The sequence below is a fragment of the Crocodylus siamensis genome, chromosome 12 (assembly GCF_052110815.1).
Source record: "Crocodylus siamensis isolate JL-2025a chromosome 12, ASM5211081v1, whole genome shotgun sequence".
Taxonomy (NCBI): Eukaryota; Metazoa; Chordata; order Crocodylia; family Crocodylidae; genus Crocodylus; species Crocodylus siamensis.
In genome coordinates, this window is record NC_143406.1 from 37,584,238 (window position 1) to 37,608,935 (window position 24,698).

Sequence of the window (24,698 nt, forward strand, 5' to 3'; positions counted from 1 at the left end):
GTTGTTTAAGTTTCATCAGATAAGCAGAAAGTTATCCATTTTTCTAACACAGGGGCTTTTAGTTTAATTCTGAAAGATGATTTTTCCTTCAGACCTGCATACATAGTTCTTAAGATAACATAAAGTAAATTGTTTCCATTATTTTATAGGGATATAATTTAACAGGTATGCGTGTGTAAGCATAAGCTATTTTAACTAAGTAGCTGCATGACCTTCAAGTTGCATTCTAAATTAGAGATGATATCACACTTAGTAATTATATAGCAATTATCGGTTTCAGTGCATTCAAAAAAGTAAAGAAGCAAATGACCTATTAAATCATGTAGTTCAGCTCTGTGTCAGCTTATCAAGCTAAACCCTCCAATACTTCTGGGTAAAATTTAAAAACTGTTTGCTCTATAGAGAGGGAATGTAAAAGTAATGAAACACAGTGCTCTTGAAAGATGCATTTTAACTTTCTAATGCATGTGAATAATGCAGCATTCACTTGTTATTAATATACCAGATGTCACCATGTGTACTTTCTGGGTTTTTTTTAATAATATAACTGCAGTATTTAATGTGTGTTCTCTTTTAGACTAGGCAGATTACTTCTGGTTATTTATAAATAAATTGTTTCATTATAATGCGATAAGTGTAAATGTAAAAGCAAAAGGCAAGATAAGTACCATTAAGTTCCAGGACACATGGAAGTTTTATGTTGCTTGTAAATGTGAAAATGTTTAAATAAAAAACTCATAGAAAAGCACTGAATAGACAATAAGATATTAAAGTACAGTTACTATATAAAAGCCACATTTGACCTTCTGTTTTTGTGCAAAACTGCTGATGACAACAGGGGGTGATCCACCTTGGCTGAAGGGCAACATCTATTTATACATTTATACTTTTGGCTCATGGACCATAATTTAAAGTGGACTTTTGATCCTTCTCTACAGCAAGAGTTTGATAACCCTGATCAAAATGTACGGTTAGGAAGGAAACAAAACAAAACCCCACAAAGGTTAAAGATCAGGAGAACTGGTGATTCTCATGTCCAGATCTGGTCTAGATAGCATCTCCCTACTCTCATGCTATCCTCAAGACATCAGGGGGAAAAGAGAGGGAGTAAGGGAAAAAGTTATGATTAAACAGAAATCTCTTTAACAAGAGAGACTGAATGAACTTGTCTATGGGAGAGAGATGCCATAATACATATGTCTTTTCTAATGTTAATTTTTTTGACAAGAAATGAGCTGTCAGTGATTATTTTTGTTTTTTTTAATCTTTTAGATTCCTTTTTGTTTTTTATAACAAAACTTGCTTGTGTAGGCAAGTATATAAGAACTGCACATTCACATTTAACTGGCTCTATGAAATATCAGGATGAAACACAAGCAAGCAATTTGTTTTGAAATGAATATTTCAAGATAAAGAAAGATACCCAACATTTACAGTGCTGCATATAATTGCATATGGAACTATCGTTTAGATATTTCCTTTTCTTAATCTAATGATAAAATAATTGTTCATGATAGCAACTTAAATCAAATTAAGACAATAGGATATTAATCTAAAAATGGATTGTCTCCATTTATCAGAAAAAAAATTAGTGATGCTGAGCTCAACTCTGATATTCTTATTCCACTTGTGTTTCTCTGTAATTGTAGTGATTAAAGAGGAATTACTCCCAATTTTCTTCAGGAAAGCAAGGTCAAAAGTGGGCCCAAGGTAAAACTGGTGAATGGATCATAATTAGGGTTACATTTCTACAAAACTATGGTCTTTAGGGCTATTTGTCTTTTTACCTGGTTTTAGCCTTCCATTGCTAGCTGCAGAGCATTTCTCAATAAGACTTGTTATCTGGAGATATGGCCCATTCTGAATGATTATAAGACCCAAGCCTTGTTCTCCCATCCTGATATTGGTCTTTAATGTAGTACTCAAGGTATGTTCAGAGATCTTTTCCAGTGCTGGAAACAGCCCTTTGAAAAATAATTGGGAGATCTTACTAATTGAAATTATGACAGCATCACAAGCCCCAATTCAGCAAAGCATTTAAGAAAGAGCTTAAATCAATGCCTAATTGGCAGAGCACTTAAAAGTCCCATGAGTTTAAAGTTAAGTACATCCTTATATATATTTCCAAATAGATACGAACTGCTGAATTAGTAACATAAAACTATACTGATTTAAAAGTTATCAAATATTATATGTTCTGTGAGATAATTATCTGAAAACAAGTATTTCTGAAATACATTTCTAAGTGTGCTAAAAAGCTATTTCTAAACAACTCCATGCTATGCTGAAGAAAAGAACTACTGTTCATGCTGTGCATTACTTTTAAATGGATATGCACTCAGAGAGGAGAGGACATGATAGAAAATGATAGCTCAGTGAAGCCACCAACTGTTTTGAGGAAGCTTGAATTCACATGAGAAAATGTGTTTTCCCCGTCAGTGTTTCAGGATGAGATTCATCTCTAAATTTTTCCAGGAGAATGGTTTTATACATTGCTGCTTACATAAGGAAGGGACTGGTATCTGGCAAATGTATTTCAGTTCTTTAGGTGTATAATCATCATACTGGAAACCTGTGTTCCATTAGCCATTTAAATGCATGATACAGTATAAATAATACAGTATAAACGTCAGATCATCCAAACTTGAATCCATAACCAGTTATAATGAGGATAATAAAGTAAATCCTCTGAATTCTTCCTTTCACTAAAAGCCTGGAAAATTATGAGGCTGCCAGAGAGTCTCCTGAAACTGTGCTAAAGCTTTGTATCCAACCCTTGACTTTACAGACCTGAGATTAGGAAAACAGACCAGTCTCTAGAGAGAGTATCTGGGTTTCCTTTGTTCTTTGGAGACAGATTCAGGAACTTCACAAACCTTACCCTGTGGCACCTCTGATGTTATCATTCTTCAAGCCTTACTATAAAGTAACTTGTGGAACCTTATCCAGCCCTCTTCCCCAGAAGTGACAGCCTTTGAGTTTTTCATCCACCCACTACCCTCCTCTAGATATCACCAGCATTCAATATATACCCAGATACTGATCCAAAAGTACGTATGGCTGTAAATGATGAGAAAAGTGAGGTGATAAAAGGTTATGAAGAAAAGCCATATAGTCATTCAGCTAGCAGACGCAGTGAGACCCCAAAACTCTTGGGGTCCGTTGAAATACAGGAATAAGGGAACATTCTTTTTCCCTGAAATACTGAGATGATGAGGGAAAGAGCTTGGGAGAGCATTAAAATTCACCTAGTTTCTTCCCTACCTGCTGGCATATCAGAAGACTTTGCACTTTCCATGGATCCTAAACTATAAGAGATTGTCTATACAACCCAAATTAAATGGGCAACGATCTCAGGTGTGTTTAGTTGAAAGTAGATGCCTCTCCATAGTGGCTGTGGGGAACGAACAGGGCAGCAGGCAAGAAGTTTCGAAGACCCAGTAACTGTTTAGAACCTTAAGGGACCCGGATTCTGAGTGCGCCCCCGGGCTCCAGCTATGGGAGAAAGTCAAAGCCTCACAGCGCGGGGGGCACACGCAGAAGCGCTGCTCAGAACTCAGCTCTGGGCCTCGGGACAAATGTGATGGAAATACCGAATTGGGTTGGGTGTGTGTTGCTTGGTTGATGTATTACCTGGATTTCTTCAGTCCAGACCAGGAATTTGCTCTGCGCTGCATGTTTGTTGTTATCTAAAGTTCGGTTTTCTTTTCTAAGGATTTGATCCTGCCTAAACCCTTATGCACAGACTGTCTTTTTTATGCAGTATGGTCGCAACCTGATACATTCTGGGACATATAGTCTTCCTTTAATTATCCTCAACCCATAAAGATTTAACATATTTAACTGTTCGCCTTCCAGGATTACGTATACCCTGTATTTCTCAAGTCTGGGCACTCAGTCATGACCATTTGTGACTTAAAAATTGCTGCCAAATCAGGGGCAAATTAGGAAATGTCTGTGCTGTTTCATTATCCCACTCTGACTTTGGAGGCAGACTGGCTCTGAGCTAGGCTGTTATATAATTCCATTAAAAACTACTGAAATATCATTTAAAACTTAATTTATTGGATAGCTTAAGACAGTACTTGGAAATAAATTCTCTTAAAGATTATTGGATCATGCTCTTAATACAACAATGTTTTAATGTTCTTTAAATAAAAAACAGCTCTTTCACATTTGCCACATACTAACTACTCCTATTATGGAGGGAAATCTGGCTGTTTTGCAACAAATAAAGTTAATGTTTTTAATCTATCCTAAAAAAAAGTCAAAAGCCGGGTGTTTCAATAGAAGCTAATTGCAGACCGTGTTCTCTTACCTTCCTCACATTCCAGTAAACACTGGTGACATATCAGTGGGGGAGGCATGGGAGGGCACACGCCACTAAGGATGTCTGCACTGACAGCAGGGCACAGGACGCAAGGCTGAAGCCAAGTCCGGCAGCAGTAGGAGTGTCAGTGGCGGTGTGATTTCTGCACCAACAGCAGTGCATGGGGCTGCAGCCTGGCTAGACCCAATGCCTGGCAGCAGTGGGGGTGGCGGTGGCAGCACAGAGTTGCGCCCTCTACTGTTAGTACTTACGCATTGCCTATGGCCATAAAAGAAAAAATTCTTTACAGTGATTTTTCCTATTTTCTTTGCCAAAATATGGAATACACTTCCAAGGGAGGTGGTCCCCTTCCTTGGAGGTATGTAAGAGGAGATTGGATAAAGGTGGGGAAAATCCTCTTCATGCCTTAGGAAGTTGTTCGGGTGTTTTTACTAGCATCCCCCTTACATTTGCTTGGTGCCTCCCAATTGGTATTTGACCTGGTTACAAATGATTGCTGTTATCTTTTATAGTTACACATGAAATTTACATAAAGTAAACAAGAACTCACATGCCAGTTATGGCTTGCCTATAGAGATGGCTGTGTGTTTTACATTAAGTTACACTAAATTAACTGCTAGAACATAGGTATTTCCCATGTTTCTGGGCTTTGCTGGTTGCTCCCCCCGCCTCGCCTTTGCTACCGTGTGTCACCATTGGCAATGTGTAGGGGCTACACATGAGTGCACATGAACCCCATGAGATCAGCAATGCACCCCCTGCAAAAAGCACTGCTGATTCTCCCAGACACCACCCTTGGCCCCCACTGCAGCCACTGCTGCAGCCACCTGCAAGAGCTCCCCACTCGCTGCCACCACACCCCCGTTGCTGACATTGCTGCCTGTGGGCAGTTGCCATGCCCCCCCAGCCTTCAGGGACATATGGCATTCATGTGTGTCACAACGTCTTTAGCCTTCCTAGAGGCATTGGGTGTTGGCTAAGGGGACTTCAACTGGGATATGCCAGTGCTCAATGCTGGAACCAAAGCTGGACATTCCTGCCTAGAGGGTTTTGCCCCTCTGCTTAGGGTCAGACCAATAACCATATTTGGGGTCAGGAAGGAATTTTACCATGTGGTCAGATTAGTATAGACAGCGTGGGTTTTTGCCTTCCTCTGCAGCAGGGGCCGTGGCCTTCTACCCAGGACCTCTTGTGTGTATTTTGGCAACATTTTATACATTCAGGACACTGGCTGCTCTGGTTCCGCTATTTTACCTGTGGCAGGTTAGGGTGTCAGTTCTATGTTATGTCAGGTTTGGCAGTAGTTTTATGTAAAGTTTAGATTAGGGTTTGTATAAAATGGTTTGGATAGGGATGATCCTGCCTCAGGTAGGTGGTTGGACTAGATGACCTTTGCATGTTCCTTCCGGTCCTACTTCTCTATGACTCTAATGCTGAAATACTCCACCCAGCAAATTAATCTCTTAGACACAAAAGTGAAGATTTGCAATGGCCACATTGCCACCATATTGTATGAGAAACCAACTGACCATCACAACTATCTTCATGCTACCAGCTTTTATCCTAAGAACACCATTAGATCCACAGCCAAGGCCTACACTACAACCATCTGCTCGGATCCCACTGCACACCTGGAGCAGGGATTCCTACAGTTCCAGTACAATCCCAAAACTGGATCCACTCAAGTCAACAAAGCCAGACTCAGACCTTTCCCTGATCTGCTCTTATACCAACTCCAGGACAAGGACAAGAGTTCCCCTCTGGTTGTCACCTACAGCCACTGGCTTGAACACCTTGAACCAGTGTTTTTCAACCTTTTTAAAGTTAGACATCCCTTGATCGACTTGAGGCACTCCTGCATAGACTGGAAGCACCACTTGGAAAGTGCCAGCTCTTAGTTTTCACTCTCTTTTTGATGACAGAAAAATAATAAACCATTTTTTTCTATTGCAAAGAACTCGGACCACAACTATGGATTTATATTTGAAATCTCTGGGTTTATCTTGTAAATTATGTTTGTAAACCTAACAGAACTAACATTGTAAACCTAACAGAACTAACTCCACAACACCCTTGAAAGGATCGCAAGGCAGCATAGGGTGCTATGACACCCTGATTGAAAATGACTTCTAACCCATCTTGGAAAAGGATGACTGTCTCAAAGTGGTCATGGGGGACAAATTTGTCCTGGCTTACAGGCTGCCCCTCCCACTCTTAAACAGTGCCTTTTAAGCAACAGCCTACCTAACGCCCACTCTCATCAAGGCACCAGGCCTTGCAATGGACCCACATGCCTTCTGTCCTCCAACATCAATACAGACCATATCATCACTGGACCAAATGACCTGGATTGTAACATCTGAAGTTTATTCACCTGCAAATCTATCAGTGTCATATACCTACTTACAGTGCCCCTCTGCTTTTTACACTTAACAGATGGGGTGATTCCAGTTTGAAAGAATGAATGAAGACCAATTTGACAACAGCTGCAGAAAAACACCCAGACCGGTGGCAGAACGCTTTAACCTCCCTGCTCAGCATTCTTGCATCACTGGAAGAATAACTAAGGCACAGGTAGGGTTGGAATGTTATTGTCACTGTGATGGTCCAGGAACCCAACTATAGAGTCAAGGCAGTAAAAAAATATCACCAAAAACCCCTAAGGCACAAGTAACCAGTAAGATGACAGTGCAGCCAAGCCTGGGATGTATGCAGTCTTTGGAAAGTTCGGTTGTTCTAAAGTTTCTATTTTGATGAGGTTACTGGGAAAAAAACCTTGTATTTAATAGTCAATATATTTGGATGACTCTTCCAGTCAAGGTTAATTAGGTTTGCTTCCAAACACAAATGTTACTCCTCCCAACTGCCCTATTTTTATCCCTATAATGATAATACACTTGTGCATACTGAAGCACAGTGACTTACCCAAAGTCACACAATGAGAGTGGTAGAGACTGACATGAGGATTTAGAAGAATAGGATTTGGGGCAGGCAGGATTATTATTGCAACGACTCCTTATTCAAGTAATTCAACTTGCGCCTCCATAGACTTCTTATGCAATTGTGATGACATGTCTTTCTCTACCACTCCTTTTCTTCAGCCTAACCCTCTTTCAGGGTTGCTTGGCAGCTTTAACTCATTTGCCCCACACCATTTGGGCACCGTTGCATTTCTTATTTTCATGTCATCCTTTCATGGATCTAATTGTCCTTTCTTGGCCTTCCCTCTTGGTCTATCACAGGGGTCGGCAACGTTTCTGGGCAGAGCCAAAAGCACCAGCAACCTCAGTTTGTAAGATGTTGGCATGCCAGGGCTGGACGGCAGGGGCCATGGGGGGCCCAATCCTTGTTGTGGCAGCACAGGCCCAGCCCCTTCCCCGCTATCTGCTCCGAGGAGCACGCACGAGGCGAACTGCCTGTGTGCGCCATGCAGTGGGGGTTGCTTACCCCGGTCTGTCACTTGGTACTTCCATATTCAGCACTTTGCTGGGCTCTCTGTGCTTTTCACTGACCGCTGGGACCCAGGAAACAGTTCTTGGCCATGTAGCTTGGTCTAACGTTGTCCCCGCCACATGCGGACAATAGCAAATTCTCATTCCTCTCTAGTATCCAGAGTCACAAGCACGGGTCCTAGCGCTGTCGTCTCCAGCCCCTATATTCCTCACATGGGCAGTAGGAGCTGTGACTGAGGCTCAGCCCCTGGGGCAGGAGTGCAGGGAGGGCAGTAAAGGGGCAACGCAACGCGCTACCACAGGACTGAACCCTGCAGAGTGCCGATGGCTGGAGCTCTGGGGCAGCTCCTAGCCCAGGGTCCGGCCCCAGGCTGAGGCACAGCCCCGCCCCCAATGAGGGATCTCCATGTTAGAACCCACCCCGCAGCGACGCTACCTTCCAGCCAATGGGAGCCCTGGGAGCTCCAGGGCTCAGCCAACCCGCGGCGCCCCGCCGAGACGCCCCGCCCGTCTCCACCCCGCCCCTTGAGCACACGCCCCGCCCACCCCACGGCAGCTCTGCCCACCAGGAAGAGGCCCCGCCCACGCCCGCATAGGCCCCGCCCCCTCCCTGAGAAGCCCTCTCCAGCCTCCCGGGATCTCCCGCCCTGTCTCCGTGGAGGCCCCACCTACTCCGCTGCAAGCCCCGCCCCGTCTGGGCCGAGTGTGAAGGAGAGTGGGTTTCGCTTCCGGGCCGCGCTGCTGCCCTCGGGTTCGCTTCCGGCGCTGTCCGGGGGGCTCCGTCGTGGAGCTGCTGCCCAGGGGAGAGCGGGAACGGGGGTTCCATGGAGCCGCGGCGGTGAGGAGCCCCCGGCCCGGGCCCGCTGCGGCAGCCGGGCGGAGGCCGGAGCCGGGAGCCGCCGGAGCCGGAGGAGATGGACAAACTGACCATCATCTCAGGATGCCTCTTCCTGGCCGCCGACATCTTCGCCATCGCGAGCCTGGCGAACCCGGACTGGATCAACACGGGGGAGTCCGCGGGTGAGGGGGCGCCGCGGGCCGGGCTAGGGCGGAGGTGACCCGTTTTGGAGACGCAGCGGGGAGATGCGGGGCTCGGGGCCGGGCTGCAGGCAGTGGGAGCAGGACAGGTCACCCTGCGGGGGCCAGAGCAGCGGTGGCGGTGAGGACAGTGAGGCGAGTGCAGAGCCTGACTGGGCCCTGGGCTGGCCCAGCGGGGGCACCTGCAGAGTGCAGCCCGCCGAGGCGAGCTCTGGCCTGACCCCACGCTGAGGAAGGACGTGGGGCTGGTGAAGCCACCTGGTCCAGGGCTGAGCTGTCTCGGAGCCTGACCTGGGAGCCCCTGCAGGTGTGGCGGGCAGGGCCAGGCTGGTCCCTTGGCTCAGACAAGGCTGTATGCTAAGGAGAACTTCTTGCTGAGAAGGGGTGTGGTGAGGCACAACAGACAGCAGGTCAGCTGGATCAACATCCTGGGGGTCTTTTAAGAGCAAGTCGGGGGAGCCCTGGTCTGGGGTGGTTGAGGCAGGGATGAAATTGACTGGACCTCCGGAAGGCCCTAATGAGAGAGTTCAGAGAAGGGCCCACCTGTATGATCAGCGTGGCGAGCTGTACAAGGAAAGGCTGAGGGATTTGGGACTCTTCATAGAAACATAGAAGTAGGGTCAGAAGGGACCTTTGTAGATCTTCAAGTCCGACCCCCCCGCCTGGGCGGGAGAAAAGACTGGACTCAAATGAGTCCAGCCAGGTAGTCATCAAGCCTCTTCTTAAAGATCCCCAGGGTAGGAGCCAGCACCACTTCCCTTGGAAGTTGGTTCCAGCTTCTAGCAGATGTCTAATCTAAATCTGCTCTCTAATAATTTGTGTCCATTGTTCCTTGTCATGCCAGGGGGTGCTAGGGGAAACAGTGTCTCCCCTAAACCTTTCTGGTCCCCCCTAGTGAGTTTATAGACAGTCACCAGGTCCCCGCTCAGCCTTCTCTTGTGAAGGCTGAATATGTTTAGGTCCCGCGGTCTTTCAATGTAGGGTCTGCCCTGTAGTCCCAGGATCATGCGGGTGGCCCTCCTCTGGACCCTCTCAATGTTGTCCACATCCCTTCTGAAATGGGGCACACAGAACTGGATGCAGTTCTCCAGCTGTGGCCTGACCAGCGTCGCATAGAGGGGGAGGATCAGCTCCCTGGCTCTACTTAAGATGCACCTGTGGATGCATGACAAGGTCCGGTTAGCCCTGTCAACCATGACCTCCCGTTGTCGGCCCATGTTTATCTTGGAGTCAGTAAGTTTGAGACACTCATACGGTGGTAAGCCACCTGCCCAGCCCAGACTGGATGAAGAACAGGCAGTCAAGGGGCAGAGTTTACCAGCCTGCCTGAGTTCAGTCTTGAGAGAGCTTTGGATTTAGAGGGCGAGTGCTGCCTAGCCAACCCAATCTGACAGATTCCTGGGGAATATTCTGGCTGGCCATCTTCTCTGCAGCTGTGCCCAGAAGCGTATCAAAAGTTCCAAGACCCAGAGTCTGTAATAGGCAGTGTAATTCAGGCTTAATTTTACAAGCTAAAGGGACAGAAAGTCCCACTGCTGATCTCCTCTCTTAGTCATTTTGGACAGTAAATTTGAGTGATGTATGAGCAGCGAGGGCCAACTTTTTTGGCAGGCATAGCATAGATTAGCCCTGTACCTACCCCAAGTGCCACTCAGATCCCCTGCCTGCTCAGGTCTGCTTTCTGCTCCCAGGCCTGTGCTCTCTGCCTTATCTGCTGCTCTTTTTTCCATGTGTTCTCTGTCTAATTTTGTTGCTTTGGTTTCTGATATCTGCTGCCTATCTCCTCCCTGATCCGCCATATGCCATGCAGAGACTGCCCATGCCATGTCATGTAGAGTCTGTTTCAGATTCTGATTTTCTGCATGCAGGGCTGGGGCCAGGGATAGGGCCAGTGCATGCGACATGCTGGGCTGGGCAGGGCATGTTGCACATAGTGTATAGGTCCAGTCTGAGATCCACAGGTAGCACTGCAGGCTGGATAAAAGTGCTCTGGCTGATACAAATCTGGCCTGCAGGCCAAATCTTTCTATAAAGCAGGTGTGGCAATGATGGGTTTATCTCTCCTTCTTCTAGTATCTCAACTGCTCTGATTCATATTTAAAGAAAATTGTTTTGACTACAGTTCTCAGCTCTTGGATGAGGCTGGTCTTTTCTGGTGAATTGGAAAGAGAGATAAGGAGAGGGGCTTCCATCTGATCTCATACCCAAAGGAGCACAGAGGTTCCTTGGTAAAGCAGGAAGTGGTGATGCCATGCTTGCTAGAGGTCTGAACATGAAAAGGGGTGAAGGTAACTTAAACTGATCCCTTATAGACATTCTACTTTACAGGTTGGCTGCACAGGGGAAGTATAATGTTTTTCTCCCTTCCTGCTTTTTGTGTTGTGCTGGACTTTACTGCTCTTACTTGTACTCAGGAGCTCTTGTGGTTGCTGCTTCAGTCCAATGCTTGTTTAGAGGGTATCTGACAGTAATGGTTAGAGGGCAAGAGGATTTAGAGAAGAGATTTATCAGCTTCTGTGTTCTAAAGTTGTTGTTGAGCTTCTGTTTTGATTCCTGCCACCCAATTTTCATATCTTTACTGCCTAATGATCAGTCCTTGACAGAGGTTAAATTGGTTGAAATGTAAATTGTTGATGAGCATTGGGTTCAGAATGTCCTTATTTTTCTGCTCCAAGAAAATCAGAAACAAGCTGGCTGTCAGTAATTTGATTAAAATTTGTCTACAGTGACCCCAGTCATTCAGTCTGGGTTTTGTTTTGTGAGATCTTTTAGTCTTTTTTAAATGTACATGGAAGGGGACTAGTTCCTTCCAGAGTTCAACAGACAGAACTCCTTAGCTGACTTCCCTACTCTTCCTGAAGCTAACTGTGGTGATCTTCTTTCTGTCCCACCTGTGGCATTATTAGTGTTAGTTCTTTTCAGTTCCAGTTTCACTTCATAGGAGTCCTATAGGTTAATAAGCTAAGGATTTAAAGTCTAATAAAATTGACTATAATTAAAACAACTATGTTTTTTCCCCTAAATCACAGTGTGCAAACTACTTTCTACAGAATATAAAAAGACTCTGTCCTCTATGAATCTGCATGGAAATAAGATACCAATTGCTACTTCTGAGTTGTTCTGAAATGGTGATGAGCAAAGAACTTGTGGGTTTAAAGGTGCTACATTAAAATCCTTGCTAAAGGAAAACGTTTGATTTCATGTCTATTTCGAAGGCAAAAATCAGTACTTGAACTCTTCTACCTGTCAGTCATTAAATAAATATTAGTTACTTGACCGCTTATTACATAGCGATCAACTGCCATTTCCATTCTAAGCATCTTTTAGAAGTGCAGATAACAGTTTTAGTTTTAATTAGTCTGAAACTTGGCAACCCCTAAGCCAGCATGGATTTTTGTAACATACTAGACTAGACCATTCAAATAACTGTTTGACAGATTGACTCTTTTTCCTGTTTGAGCCAAAGAAGCTGTTGACTTGATACAACCTTAAAAGAAAGCTGTTAGGTCATTCCTTAATAAGAGTATTTTATGGATTTGTATTGACAAGGGAAATAGTGTGTATGCGATGAAGTCTTAAATTGAAATAAACTAAAGCTGGGGTGGGAAAAATCTGGCCTGTGGGCTGGATCTGGCCCACCGATTGATTGTATTCACCCTGTGGCTGCCCCAGTGGTGCTCTGCATGGGGCTGAGCCATACCCACTCCTGCCTGGGGCAGCCTGCACCATCCTCCCATCCACACACGCTGATGGCATTGCCTTGGCCTTGGCCAGCATGCACAGATTCTTAATGGGGCTGCTCCCATTGCTGCTGCAGGTGCTTGGGTATTGCTCTGCTCTTCCCACCTCCAGTGGTTCCTCCTCCTCCTGCCCCTGCTGCACAGCTCCAGGTGGAGGGAGAAGCTGCATTGAGGTGACTCCTGTCCCAGTATGTGGGGCTCTAGCTCCAGCTCCCAGCTGCTTTCCACCCAAAGGTGACTGCTCATCATGTTGGGTAGGTAGAAAGCAGCCAGGAGCTGGAGTTAGAGCCCCATGTACTGGGGCAAGGACTGCCTGGCTGCAGCTCTCCTTCCACCTGGAGTGGTGCAGCAGGGGTAGGAGGAGGAGGAACCACTGGAGATGGGGAAAGCTGAGCAGTGCCTGGGCAGCTGCTGGAGCAGTGGGAGCAGTCCCACCAGGAAGCTGTGCATGCTGGCCTGGACCATGGTCAATCACCTTTATGTACATTGCTCAAAAAAACATAAATCAGAAGAAAAAATATTTTTTTAAATGAAATTAAAATACGTTAGAATAGATAGATGTTTGATTTTTAATACATGATTTGGTTTTATCTATAATGTTGGTAAAATGAGATCTGAAACATTTTATGGGTGCGGCCCTAGACAGCTCACCAAAACTCATTAAATAGACCACCACCCAAAATAATTGCCCACCCCTGCTCTGAAGACACCTGAGGAAGAATATATTGCATTTGAAAGCTTGTCTAACTTTGTCTCAGCTAGCTGGTCCAATAAAAACTTCACCCAAGAAATCCTTGCCACACTCTAAAGTAAACATTTTGCTTGCTTTGATACAGTAAAGAAAGGAAGAGTGAAGGTGTTCTGGGATCAAGGACTTGTTTGTGCCTTATATTGTAATACTGGTGTGTAAAATGAATACACCCACTATCTAGAAAATAATACAGAAAAGAATGTGATAGCAGGTGAATGCCCAGCTACTAAGAGAATTCTGAGATTCTTACAAGAAAACCATCTTTCGACCCCTTGAATGTGGCTTATCTTTCTTATCATCTCTGCATTGTGGTGGTTTGATGCATCCTTCTCTCGCTGATCAAAGGAGCTTGCTTTCTGGGTTTGGGGGTTTATTTCCTATAGGAATAGCTCTAGTATCTGCCTCTTCAGATAATCATAGTACCAAGTAGAAGCAGAATAATACTATTTCTCAGTTTGATTGCCGTCTTCAGAATTTTGAAAAGCAACATGAAACTGAGTCCTGTCAATACTGCAGCTATCTGAGAACTGGATGTCATAGAGCTCTCAGCAGATTTGGGAAGAGAGACTACTGTATCAGATTGTTTACAGTTGCTGGAACCCAGGGCCCAAATTCTCAACAACAAAGAAATTTGTGTTTTGATTTGAATGTAAAAGAGTGCATTCTTTAACTTGCATGCGAGGTTATACTTCCTATGCAGTTGGCTTGCATATTTTTCAGGAAAGCTAGGTGTTAGCTGTATTGTAAATAAAAGCTTAAATGCTATAGGTATGCATCATTGGCTGGCACTTCTTTTCAAGGATAACTTTATATTTACTATACAAAGATGTATTTTTCTTTTTGATTTGGCGCTCTCTTTTCCATTCCAGTCTGTACTTCTGCACAGTTGTCAAAGTCCCTGATTCACAAACTTATTTGGGCATCAAACACCCACTGAAATCGCAACAAATTCAGTACTCAAATACCTTTGTGGATGTAGGACAAAGTTGAGGAGTTGTATCCTGAACTGAGATTTGTCTTTGCTTTTGTGGACTTGTCCAAATCATGATGCTGCTGCAGCAAATCTAGTTCAAGATGACATAAAATTAAGAATTCTCTTAAAACGAATGTTTGGCTCGTAAAAATAAAATGTGTAAATAAATGGATTTACTTTCTAAAGAGCTTCCCATCGGAGAAGTTTTTTTTGACTTTTTGTAATGAGACATTTTGAGTCAAATCTGGAAGCTATCAATTTTACCAGTAATATTATCTTACCAGATAAGTGTTTGCCAAAAGATAGGTACTGATCCTACTTCAATTGGCATCAGTGAAAAAACTCCCATTGATTTTAGTGGTAGCAGAATTTAATTTTTTTTATCAGTACATTTTTCCTTAATGAACTTAGGTTTTATAAGCAAGTATTTTTCGTTCTATATATTCATTTTTTGTGTAGGAGGATCTCCTGTGACTGGTATCTTGTAGAGGTGCCATACATCAGAGAGATACGTTGGTCCATATCGTATCAGCGCTGATGAAAGGAAAATTTACATTATTGGCAATCAGCTTTTTTTGGCTGATGTGACCGATAATTACAGACGAATGTCATTTGTGTGCACGCATGAGCAGCTTCAGCATGCGCATGGCCAGCCCGGCATCTTGGGGAGTAGTGTCTGGCTGGTAAGTCTGCTGGAGGGAAGAGACAGGGGGAAGGCAGATAGAGGCCCTCACAGTGAAGGAGGGAGTGGGGCTAGAGCAGGGGCAGGTGCTGCCCAGCTGGGGCGGAGAGAGGTGCAGGACAGAGCTGCAAGTGGTTCGTCTGGGGGATGTGCAAAGTGGGGAGAGCAGCTCCCCCTACTGTGCACATCCTGGGGGAAGTATGGGGGGCATGAGGGATCTGTGCATGGGGGCAAGGGTGGGCTGCCACTGTGGGCTGGGACCAGGGGCAGCTCCAGCTTCTTTCTAGAGTGGAGGGGCTGGACTGGGGCTGTGCTTGGGGCGGGTACTGGGAGCAGAGCTACAGGATACGCTGTGGCCACCCCAGAATTCGCCATGCCCCACCTCCTAGCACAGCCCCAGCCCAGCCCACCCTCTCCCTGCCTATAGATTAGGGAGCACATGCCCCCATGCCTCCCCCAGGGGTGTGCACAGTGGCAGGAGCTGCCTGCACCCCCTGGGAGAGCTGCTTGCGGCTGTGTCCTGCACCCTACCCAGCCCCACCCCACCTAGGCAGCGCCTGCCCCAGCCTCAGCCCTACTCCCTCCGTCAGCATGGGGGCCTTTATTATGGGGGGCACCTCTTCCTTCCCCTCCCTTCCATGTCTTCCCCCCCCCAACAGACTTACCAACTGGACACTGCTCTCCAAGTTGCCGGGCTGTATATCAGCAATTGGATCGGTATTGGCCGATATGGGTCGTTAATAATCGGCCATCAGTATCGGCCCAAAAAGTCTTTATCAGTGTACCCCTAGCATTTTGTCTCTTTCTGTCTTATGTGTATTAGTTGTTGACAATTTGGAACTGTTTCAAAACAGGTCATGTAGTTGAAAAGGAGCATTTAATCAAATAAAAACCTGTTTCATAAGTGAAACGTTAGTTTAGATCTCTGTTCATGCTGCAAAGGGTGGCCAAATACTGTTGCATAACTATACAGTTAGATTCTTAAATTACCAAATATTTGTGCTTTATAGCAATCATTAACTGAATGGGACTATTGAATTTAAGACTGCAAAATTTTGATTGATAGCTTCTGAAATAAATACATCAGCCTAATATGACTTGATGGATATTTTACAGTGCAGTGTATTGTATAATCTTATAGTTACTATTCATGTGTAACTGAATTGTATGAAATTAGTGTTGAATAAAATGTTAAGTTTTTTTTTTCTTGCATCTGTGACATGCAGTTCTTAACACAAGTGACCTTGAGGTTTATTTTTTTAAATAGCCCTGTATATCAGGCTGTCTAGTGATAGCAATGACAATAGGCTGCAAATCTACAACACAACACTTATTTTCATCTACCAATATTTTATTCACAAATGCTTGTATGCTACAAATCTTACAGAGCACTTTCAGTGTGGTCTAGATTTTATTTCTTGCATAGCAGTTGGTAGTATAGGAAGCTACCATTTAGAAGAATTAGGTTTGAAAGCAATTGTTGTGCTATATGGGTTAGACTTAAAGCAATTACTTAATTTTTTTGCTCCATGGATTGCAGATATTTGCAACCTATGCGACTGCCTGCAGAGGGGTGATAGTATTCATTTGTGAAGTACCCAGAATATGCCTGATGTACAAAACACGTGATTCTACTTCAAAGAACTTTGAATTGGCAGAGAACTTGGGACACGATGGGAATCAATGAAGATGGAATAGCTCTTAAGATTTTGGCTTGAATGATATCTTGTAGGGGTTGTACTCTGGGGAGCTATCTACCCTCTAAGGTGCATTCTTACAGAGTAGAGTGGTAGAACCAGAAGAAATGGAGTAACATTGCAGAAAATGAGGGGCACAGTGGTAGTGAAATCCTCCAAAAGCAACTGATGCTATAAGATGATTGGTGGTGTTAAAATGAAAGTTGCCTAACAACTAAATGTAGGTATGTGGAGTCCCCACTAAACACGTCAAATTTGGAATTAGCCCAATAATATACCATTTAATTTCAGACAAGCATTTCTGCTTCTCTGAAAACATCCAGTAGGGCACTGCATTCAGTGTCAGGACTCTTAGCATGGGGAGAGGAAAGCAATGGGACCTCTGTGATTTGTGATTATAGTAGGGCCGTGGTTGTCAACTGGGGGTACGTGTAACCCTTGGTCATAAAGGTCATAGGGGATATGCAGAACGAGTGAGGAAAAAATCAGAGGTGCACTGATACATTAGTCCAATATCGGATAGGCACCAACATAAGGAAAATTGACTGTGTCAGCAATTGGATTTTTTTTGGCTGATGTGGCTGATAATGTGGCCAGTAAATGCTATGTGTGTGCGTGCAGCTGCAGCGCAGCACACAGGTGGCCAGGAGCGCAGCCTGGCAGTGTGGAGAGCAGCTGGGTCTGGCTGGTAAGTCTGTTGTGAGGGAAAGGGCATGGGGAGGCAGATGGTGAGGCAGGGCCTGCCCAGCTAGAATGGGCCATGGGATTGCGCTGCATGGGGGTGGGGCAGGGAGGAGTCTGGCTTCTGCTGTTGTGTGCACCCCAGAAGCATATGGGGGGGCATGTGTCCCCAGATCTGCATGTGGCGTGAAGGTGAGTTGCTGCTGTGGGCGGGGGCTATTCCCAGCAGGGATTGTTGGATTGGGCTGCACTTGGGGCAGGCAGTGGTAGTGCTGGGAGAGGGGGTAGGGAGGCTATGATGAATTTTGGAGGGCTGCAGCCCCTCCTGTAGCCCCCCTCCCAGTGCTGCCACCGCCTGTCCTAAGCACAGCCCAGCCCAGCCCAGCCCCCTGCTGGAAAGAACCTGGTGCAGCCCTGCCCTGAGTGCAGATTTGGGGGCACATGCTCCCCCATGCCTTCCCAGGGTGTGTGCAGCAGTAGGAGCCATGTCCCCTGCTCTGCCTCAGCTGTGCAGTGCCTGCCCCACCTAGCCCCAGCCCCACTCTCTCTCTCATCATGGGGCCTTGTTCTGTTTCCCCCCCCCCCTTAAAAACCGGAAAAAAATATAAAGGGGTACATGAGCTGAAACTTTAAGACAGAAGGGGTACATTTTTTTAAAAAGGTTGAAGACCGCTGTACTGGGACATAGATTTCATAGAACATCAGGGACAGCATGCATGAGAACTGACCTTGACACCTGTTTCAGGTTAAGGGTTTCATAAAGCACTCTGGTGTAGTGATTGCTTTAGTGCTAACTGATGTTGCAAGAGCTGATAAAAGGCCAAACTGTGTTTACAAGACTGTTGTGATGGATCAACATGTTTGCTTTTCAGAGGTGCTCTCAGATGGGAGCACTTTAAGAAAAATGGTTTAAGGTGCTTGAGGAATAAAAGCTGTGCACTTAAATATTCTTTACGAAGTGTATGGTTTGTGTTTGCTTCACATTTAAAAGTACCTGCCTGTCAAAGGTAGCATTGCCATTCCCAATCTAGGAGCCTCTAATGTAGCTAAAATTCCAGTATGTGTCATGTTTTAAACTGCCTTACAAATGTCTGTAGAGATGTTGGACAAGGCTCAAGGATTGAATTGTGTTTGGGTGACTACTTGTTCTATAATCCACCAAGCTGTAGGGCACTGTAATCATAATTTAAAAGTAAGGCTTACTTGTGATGGAAAACATCATTTTGTGCTTGGGTTTAATGGTTGGCCTTGGGAGACTTTTCTGTTTAGGCAGACTCCGGAAAAGGACAACTCTCAGCCTGGTTAGCTTTTCTGATTTTTCGCCCCCTTCCCCCAGGAAAAATTGTGTTTGCTCTTTAGCAATGTTAACTTTGGACTATCCTGTTAATTTTAAAAATATATTTTGGCACACAAGGGTACAAAACTGCTACTTCATGTGTCCTTTGAGATCTTGTTTAAACCTTCATTCACATTACAGAATCTGGTACCGAGCCACAATCACTCACTGAGCACAGATCTGGGAACCAATAGCTTCAATTTTGATTCTGCCTCTAGCACAGATTGCTGCAACTTTCATCAAGGTACTTAATAACTCAGTATTTTGACTTACCCCTTGGTAAAATGAGGCTAATACCTTCTTCAGAAGTGCAGTTATGAGGGTTATTTGTAAAGTGCTGTAGAAGTTCCACCTTGTTTGCTCTCTTACCCTTCTTTCATGGAGAAAAATGTTGAGGTGATGAGGGACCTACAGACACCCCCTTAAACAGGTAACTAACTACTTTTTTGGATGTGTTCTTCACTTGCTTTTCACTATTAATCACTTTTGAAAACATTAGCCTACATCTCAGTTGGCTTTTAAAAGGTTTCTGTATTACCCAGTGGCCGGTATAGTCATCTTACAATGGTGTTACAATCCATGACCAGGGAAGCAGTTTATCTTGTCTTCCATCTACTCCTGCAAGGTGTCCTTGGTTCAACATCTGCTTATAATCTTTCTGAGATTTTAAAAACCTCCATGCTTCTGTCACAGGGCACAAAGATGCCTGCTCCTTTAAGGACAGAAACTGCCTAGAAAGAGGGCCCTAGGAGCCAGGCAGAACCCCCATAGGTGCACTTTTGCTGTGGCAGTAGGCTAATGAGGGAATTAGTCTGCACATGTACCTAGTCAACTGACCAGAAGAAGGCACATGTACCTAGTCAACTGACCAGAAGAGGGCCTTGGGTCCATACAAGCCCAAGGGCTGGGACAGAAGGCAGTTAGTGCTCTGGCAGCTGCCAGGGGGAGTGGCGTTCATGCAGAAAAGCTCCACGGTGATACCTGGGTGCCTGTGTTGCTGCTGGTGAGACTAATGAGGCCTAGGAACTTCTAAAATATCTGGGGCTAGGAGGGACACAGTTGAGGGAGAAACTGGCCCTCTTAAAGGGAGCGAGTATGACCTCCTGCGTTATGGTTGCTGTTACGTTATAGCCCAGGGGCTCATATTTATGTTGTTGCTTTTAATCTGATGGAATGGGCTGAGGCTATTGGGGAGGAGGTGTCTTCATTGGGGCACATTATGGTGCAGAGCCCCAGCACCAGAGGGCGCGCCGACAAGGGGTGAAGAGACCCCAGCACCAGAGGGCACAATTACTGAGGCTAAGAGTCCAGGGACAACAAGAGGCCGAACTAAACTGAGGCCTCATCACTAGAGACAACGTCTGCATACCATCTGCGAGGCATGGGCCGTGGTAAAGGGGTGGTTTTGGAGTCGCGCATCTAGCTCATAAGGCTTGGGGTGCCCCACGAGGCACTTACCTAGAGTGGGACCCAGCAAGAGGTCTGAGAACCCACACTGTTTAGTGTGGTCCACCAGGACTGTGACTGCATAGCAATTTGAGGGCAGCCTTCCTATCTACCATGTATTATCTTAACCATCAAGATGTGGCAGGTGAGAATAGAAGGCTCCCATACGGCGAAGCTGGCATGGTCACAGGACCCTAGGGGCACAACGGCTATCCCTAGGGACCCCACCACGTGACAGCTTCTAGTGCTCCTTTGCTCTCTTACCCATCTGAGTGAGTTTTTGAACTTTAAATCTGACTTTGATGCACCTCACAACGTGTTAGAACTCAAAGGCTGACCTAAGATTTGCTTAAATATATAACTGTTAAAAGTAAAGCTTTTGTAGCATGTGCCACAAAGGTAAGATTCTCTGCTGTCTGTGAGAGAGGATCCTGGGAAGGACTTTGGCATATTAAAAATATTTGTCCTGTTTCATTTCTAATTTGTGTTCAAACATGGGTGACATGTAAACTTCATTTGCATTTTTGTAGAGAAGATCAGTAGATCAAACTATAAGTATGACCTACTTTTCCATAGCTACTTGACAACACTTTGTCCAGTTCACGACTGCTCATTTGAGGTCTCGAACTTTTCTGCTACCACCTTGTTTAGCGGATGCATGATTACTGTGTTAACTGTTCTGAGCTATTCTAATGCTTAGCATTTCCAGTTGTTTTAGTTAACAACGGCAGTGTTAGTCGCTCCAGCTGACAGGTGAAAAGTACGAGTCGTCATGGTCCAGATGAGGGCCTAGCTTTGTGGAACAGCCCTTGAGGGGGTTTCTGAATTCTCTTCCCTTTCTGTCTTCATTCTCCTTCCACGTTTCCCTCCTCCTCAGTTGCTTCCCTTTCTTTCTCCAGCCTCCCTTCCCCCCTCCCCTCCCTTGTTTCTGTGCCCTAATTACAAATGATGATTCCCAGTCCACACTGGTGGCACACAGCTCTTGTTCATCTTGTGCTATAGATGTAGCAGTGCTGTGTAGCTCCCTACAGGGGAGAGGGAGAAATACAAAAGCTGATACACAAGTTTATCCTCTTAAGCCATGATGAGGTACAGAGGTAGCATAGCGTGCTGCATCCTAAAAAAAAACACCTTTTGGTAGAGGTGCACCGATATATCAGTTGCATATTGGGTCAGCACCGAAAAAAAGAAAATTAACATTATTGGTTGCTTTTGGCCAGTGTAGCTGATGTTCACCAATTAAATATAATATGCCTTCTGGCTGGGGATCTAAGATGCCGTGTGCATGCGTGCAGCTCCACACATGGCCATAAATGGAGCCAGGCAGTGTGGATAGCAGCGCCCTGTGGGTAAGTCTGTGGAGGGGAAGGGGCATGGAGTGGGAAGAAGCATGGGGGCACAGATCAAGGCCTCTGCAATGATGGCGGGGCATGGGCTGGGGATGGGGGCATTGCCCAGCCAGGGCAGTGAATGGGACCCAGGAGCTGGGGTGGGGAGTGGGACAGAGCCATGGTGGGGGGGTGGGGTTGGAAGAGGAGGTGTGGCTCCCTGCTGTAGTGTGCACCCCCTGAGGGTGGCATGGGGGGGGGGGCATATGCCCCACCAGGTTTGTGTGCGGGGCAGATGTGGCCTGCTTGCTGTGTGTTTGGGATTCTCAGCTATGCTGCCTCTCCCTTGGGAGTTCTACACCATCTATGCAACCCCTGCTCACCCTGCAGCAGTGGGGGTAGTGAGCTGTACCTTCTGCTGCTGGGCAGGCAGGGGGTGCGCAGCCAGCACGGGGCTCCCAGGGCAAAGGCAGCAGAGGAGAGAGGCCTGAGCCCACAACAGGCAACCCATATCTACCCTCGCCCTGCCTGGCACCTCCCCAGTTCAGCATTCTAGCGCTTAAAAATGGCAGTGGCGGCACTTGAACTAAAGCTCATTCAACAGGCTTTAGTTCAAGCGCAGGACACTGATCCCCTGGAGAAGCTGCCTGTGGCTCTGTCCTATGGCCCACCTCAGTCCCCGTCTTTGCCCCACTCCCTCCCTCACCATGGGGGCCTTGATTTGCCCCCCCCCCCAATGCCCCCTTCCTCCCCTATGCCTCTTCCTGTCCACTGACTTTACCTGCAGGGCACTGCTCTCCATTCTGCCTGGCTACATTACTGTAAATTGATTATTGAATTGGTATCAGCTGATATGGCTGGTTAATAATCAACTATCGGTATGGACCAGGAAAATCTTTATCAATGCACCCCTACCTTTTGGAAATAAAGTAAAGATTTCCATTTATGTTCTCTAGTAAAGAGAAGGATTTATTTTTTCTTTTTCCTGAAGGACCCAAGGCATTTACAAGGCCTACTGACTTTGTGGGGCATATCCCACAGGTGCTTTTGAAAATCTTTCCCAGAGAGTCCTTTTGAGCACCACATCTACTTCTAAGCTAATGAAAAAGTGACTTCTGAGAATGAAGCATTGAAAGTGAGTTTTTTTCCCTTTGGGATTGACCTTCCTTTCTCGGGTGCCTCTGTAAATATCCTGCAGGTCACTTCCTCTGGCAGATTAGAATGGTTCCCCATAGCATTCAGTTATACAAGAGTTAGTTATGTTGTCAAAAAGTTATAGCACAAGCAGCACCGAGAACAATATTATTACCAGATGTCTTTAAAATATTACTTAAACCTTAGTTTGTGACCAAAAGTAAAACAAAAATGGCTGTGCTTTAAAAATGTAGCACTTCAACTAAGAGTCACTTGAATTGCACTCTGCGTAGGTGCTTTACTTTAGCTGACTTTTGTTTCATGGGATTTTGTGCATCTTTCAGTTTCTTTCCCCATAGTTGGTTTTGATGACAAAATGACTTTTCACTCAAACGCCCTGCTTTCACTTGGGGAATAGGCTGGAGCTTGCTTGCTTTCTTTAGTGATATCACTTAGCAGTGGGGGCCCGAGTAGCAAAGTATTCAATATGTTGAATGTCTAGTGTCTGTACTGTGCTAGGAGTATTTCACAAATGTTGCTATGAATCCAGCAGTTTTATTTCTGTCATCTGTCTATGACAGGAGCAAATATTGATGTTTGACTATCCAGTGGTAAAGTCTGTTTGCAATGCTTTATATGAAAAGAAAGAAATAAAGTAGAATGTTCCTTTTTCAAAATGAGATCCATCTTCTTTAGGTTGGAGAAAGGCATATATAGAAACAAGGAAAAAAAGGCTTAATTAATTACATGAACAGAACATTAAGGTATTAGAAACATAGATTTTTAGTCATGGTATTTCTATAGACAACATGTGGAGCAGACTATGGGGCAAACTAACTGGTTGGTTAGTTTGGAACCCGAGTCAGTTTTTCCTTGAGCATAATGTCTTGAGCTGTGTAATGCACAGCTTGATAAAAAAGCAAGTATTCTTATATCCATTCTACTCGAGGCTTTTGTTTAAGGTGTACAGATCAGTTTCAACATTCTGGATTATCAGAAACAAACTCCCATATCTGTGTGGTACATTCTTACATTTTTAGCCGAGATGGACCACCCCAAATAGCGAAAGTTATTTTTGTGTGGTTTTTGAGGAAAGCGCACTCAGGAGCACAACAAAGGCTCTGCTGTGTTCTTGCATGCCGGAGCCAAGAACGCTGCCTACGCTGAAGGTATTCTTTCCTAGTTCGTAACACAGCATTAGTTAAGCGTCTGTAAATAGGATCTCTAATAAGTTGCATCCTTCTGGTGTTTTTTTATTCCAACACTATAAACATTGTCACAACAGGATAATGTTGTCATTGAGAGTGGGAACCTTTAAAGGGTCTGCAGTAAAACTGGGCCAAGGAGTGTTCCTGTGAGAGGGAACAAAAAGTGCGAGTACAGAATGAGTTAAATTCCAAATACATGCACTCTCCACCCAAGTTGAACTTCAGAGATGCTTAAGTCTTCTTTGTTCCTACTAGTCTGTCACAGGCTTCCAAATTTACACCCAGTTCCCCCCAGAGTACAGTGGGACTTGGTTATAAGCAAATCATTCACCATGTATAATAAAACAGAGAAAGTATACACCAAGTGATATTCAATAGGAGAACATTTTTGATCTGGAAGGCATTGAGCCTCTGCCAATTTAAAGAAAGGAAAATGCAATATAACCCAAAACACTATTTCAGAGCAATCAAGGTAATCTACTGAGTAAAATAAAACCCACAGTAATAAACACATTTAAGAGGAGACGATTAACAGCCTCCAAGACTGTGTACAACCTGTTTATACCAATTGAGAATACACGTTAAACCGCATTTTAACAGTGCTTGTCAGTTTATTTTACAAAATGGGAAACACTACCTCTTGGGAATATATTCTACCTTGGATCTGGACCTAATTCCCATTAATGTTATTGGCGGTGTGTCACCCTGAGGGCAGATTATACATAAGTATGGTTTCCTACTTGATTAATATATTAAAGTCAGCTCCCTATTAAAAAACAGTACTTCAGTGTTTCCCATGCTAGATTAAAAAGGTCAGCTGTTGTTGCAATTGGTTTCCTCTGCTGCAGCAGTAATTCTCATGTGTAGGCACTTACTCACAAATACACAGGCACACAGCAAGC

At 45.0% G+C, this 24,698-nt stretch overlaps 1 protein-coding gene across 3 annotated transcripts in view; it reads left to right on the top strand.

Moving 5' to 3' along the window:
• The first annotated feature begins 8,474 nt into the window (after positions 1-8,474).
• The window catches only part of MOSMO (modulator of smoothened), a 48,406-nt gene continuing 32,182 nt past the window's right edge, over positions 8,475-24,698 (top strand). Inside the window, exon 1 of one of the 3 annotated variants that reach the window (XM_090024122.1) lies at positions 8,475-8,802. In XM_090024122.1, the coding sequence (XP_089880248.1) occupies positions 8,697-8,802 (106 nt within the window). In that variant the 5' untranslated portion in view covers positions 8,475-8,696. The remainder of the gene's footprint in view (positions 8,803-24,698) is intronic. The other 2 variants (XM_090024123.1, XM_090024124.1) reach the window with 2 other exon arrangements.